This window comes from Canis aureus, chromosome 27, assembly GCF_053574225.1.
Source record: "Canis aureus isolate CA01 chromosome 27, VMU_Caureus_v.1.0, whole genome shotgun sequence".
Taxonomy (NCBI): Eukaryota; Metazoa; Chordata; class Mammalia; order Carnivora; family Canidae; genus Canis; species Canis aureus.
In genome coordinates this window covers 33,206,017-33,208,884 of record NC_135637.1, presented here as the reverse complement: position 1 = coordinate 33,208,884, position 2,868 = coordinate 33,206,017, and the positions used below count along the sequence as shown (strand labels likewise).

The 2,868-nt window shown below is 63.3% G+C and overlaps 1 protein-coding gene across 1 annotated transcript; it reads left to right on the top strand.

Annotated features, from left to right (window-relative positions):
* Nucleotides 1-282: 282 nt before the first annotated feature.
* Nucleotides 283-2,513, top strand: LOC144299157 (glutathione S-transferase theta-1-like). Its single transcript, XM_077874533.1, has 5 exons — nucleotides 283-552; nucleotides 639-726; nucleotides 1,555-1,705; nucleotides 1,983-2,159; nucleotides 2,245-2,513. The coding sequence occupies exons 1-5, from the start codon at nucleotides 441-443 to the stop codon at nucleotides 2,443-2,445; spliced, it is 729 nt and encodes a 242-aa protein (XP_077730659.1). The 5' UTR covers nucleotides 283-440; the 3' UTR covers nucleotides 2,446-2,513.
* Nucleotides 2,514-2,868: the final 355 nt, after the last annotated feature.

The following is a 2,868-nucleotide window of genomic DNA, read 5'->3' as shown; positions in this document are numbered from 1 at the left end:
CAGCTCCCAACTCCCAACCCACCCATGACTGTTCTCTGGGTCCATGGAGGCCTTACCTGCAGCCCAGCCCTCAGCCTCTCAAGACTTGGGTTCTGGAAGTACACAGGACAGTCCAAGAGGAAGGCCAAGAGTCAAATGGACAAGGCTGGGGAGTGTGGCCACACTGGGTGAGGGGGCACGGCGAGGCTGAGGGTGCCCAGCCCAGCTCCGTTCCACAGAGGCCAGGAGGTGGGGAGGCTTGGCAGGGGGCCCAGCCCGCCTCCATTCCACAGAGGCCAGGAGGTGGGGAGGCTTGGCAGGGCGCCCAGCTCGTTCGTAGCTCAGAGGAAGTAGGTTTTAGCGAGGCTAGCGAATTTCTTCAGGCCCCGTTTTGGAGGGGCCGAACCAAGCCCTGGACGCAGGCCTGAGTGGAGAAGGTGAGGGCAGCCGGAGGTGCAGCCATGCCGCCGGAGCTGTTTCTGGACCTGTACTCACCCCCCTGTCGTGCCATCTACATTTTCGCCCTGAAAAATGGCATTCCCTTCCAGCTGCGGCCCGTGGAGCTAGGCCGGGGTGAGCCTTGACTAGCCTGGGCTCCGTGGAGGGGGTGTCCAGGGGCCCGAACTCTTGCTGAGCCACTCATGGTCTCCACCCCTCAGGGGAGCACCTGAAGCCTGAATTCCTGAAGGTGAACCCTCTGGGGAAGGTACCTGCCCTCAGAGATGGGGACTTCCTGCTGGCGGAGAGGTAATGGGGTCCTGGGGTCTGCAGAGGCCTCAGGGCTGGGGGAGCAGGAGGGAGGAAAGCAGAAACCTGAGGCCCCCACTTCCTCCTTTTAGCTCACCCAGCTTGGAGGCAGGGGGCTGGACTAAGGGGCTGGAGCCAGTCAGGAAGACCCAAGCTCGAGGCTGGCCCTCCCCAGATGTCGCAGACCTGGCCTTGCAGCCACAGGGGCCAGGGACCTGAGAGCCCCCGATTTGCACTGGGCTGTGAATCCCAGCTCCTCGCATCCTTGCTCTCGGCCTGGACAGGTCACAGAACTCCATGCCCCAGGTTTCTCCTCTGTAAAATGGGGGAGTCACATGACACCCCCCCCTCCTGGAACTTGCCTGAGAACAGAAACTGGTCTCGAAGTACCAGAAGCCCGGGGTTGGGGGCGGGGAACCAAGAAAGGGGGTCCTCCTCCATCCCCTCCTCCAGGCTCCAGGCAATGGCCTGGGAGGGAACTTGGAGACCCCTTGGGCAGGGCATCCATGGCAGGCTGCCTTCCCCCCCTTCCTGCTCAGTAAGACCCTGATGCCAGCGAGCTGGGCCTGGAGGCAGAGAGCTGGCTGGGGTAATGGTAGGGAGGGGGGTGGCAATGTGGGCTGACGGGGGGAGCATTTGAGGAATGGAGCAGTTGGGGGGGGGCAACTGGAGGGGGATGGGGGTTGCGGATGAGGGGATGGGGACTTCCTCCCCTGGAGGTGGCCTTGGAGAGAAACGCTGTCAAATCACCCTGCTTGTGGGAGCCTGCCTGGAGCTGAGGGTGGGAGATCTCTGACGCCCCCCACCCCCCACCCCCCGGGTCCACAGCGTGGCCATCCTTCTCTACTTGAGCCGCAAGTACCAGACGGCGGAGCACTGGTACCCTCCAGAGCTGCAGGCCCGGGCCCGTGTGGACGAGTACCTGGCGTGGCAACACACCGCCGTCCAGCTGCCTGCTACCAATGTCTACCTGTGCAAGGTGAGCCGCCCTGCCCTACCGTGCGGGCCTGGGCAGGAGCTGGAGCCCCCAGGCCGGAAGGAACCAGTGGGCATACAAGCCGCCCACCCCATCCCAAGTGGACATCCGTGATCACAGGCTTCTTCTCCTGTGTCTGATCCACTCCTCAGAATCCTTCTGAATACAGAGCCCGGGGGTGTCGCTAGGAGGGAGGGCTGGTGGCCAAGGAGGGATGGCCAGGTGCCTGGGACATTCGGAGGAGCCCGGGGTAAGCTGCCTCTTATTGTCTCCGGCCCAGTCCCTCCTGCCCCATTTCTCGGGTCAGCCTGTGGACCAGGAGCGGCTAGATCGGCTGATGGGCAAGCTGAGACCAGCTCTGCAGCACCTGGATCAGGAGGTCCTGGCTGCCAAGCCCTTCCTGGCCACCGAGCAGGTCTCCCTGGCAGATCTGATGGCATTCACGGAGCTGATGCAGGTGAGCCTCTCTTGCCTGCTTGCCCCCTGAGGGGGACTCTGGGTCCTGGGCTGAGCCCCCTGCTCCGGCTACCCTGTCTCCCCAGCCCACTGCCGTTGGCTGTGACCTCTTCCGAGACTGGCCCCGGCTGGCAGCATGGCGAGCCCGAGTGGAGGCAGCTCTGGGCCCTGAGCTCGTCCAGGAGGCCCACAAGCTTGTGCTACAGCCTCGGGACCCCCGAGACGCCCAGCGTGACCCCAAGCTGGCCCAGGAGCTGGTGCATCGGCTGCTGGAGAGGCTCGGCTGAGAGGGATGCGACAACGGGGCCTGCTCCCCTGCGCTCTCCTGCCCGCAATAAACGTGCTGTGTGTCCTCTGCTTGTCTCCGGCCTCATTTAGCCCCACTTCTGAGCAGAATCTAGAGGGCCAAGAGATCTTCCGCGATGACACAGCCGAGAGTGAGCAGCCCCAAGGCCTCCCCGAGTGTCCAGTTACCCTCCAGAGTTGCCAGGTGCTGAGTTCCACTTGCCACTGCCAGTGCCAAGCCAGGCCAGAAGTTTCTGGGCTTCTCTGCATGGTGGCATTGTCCGCAGTGCCCTGGCTGTTCCCCAGGCTCCTGTTCAATGCTTTCCTTGCTACAGTCTAGGCTAGACTGACCTATACCTACCCCCAATCCCTACTTCTGAAACCCTCCGTGGTTGGTTCTCATTGCCCCATCCTCATCTGGACCC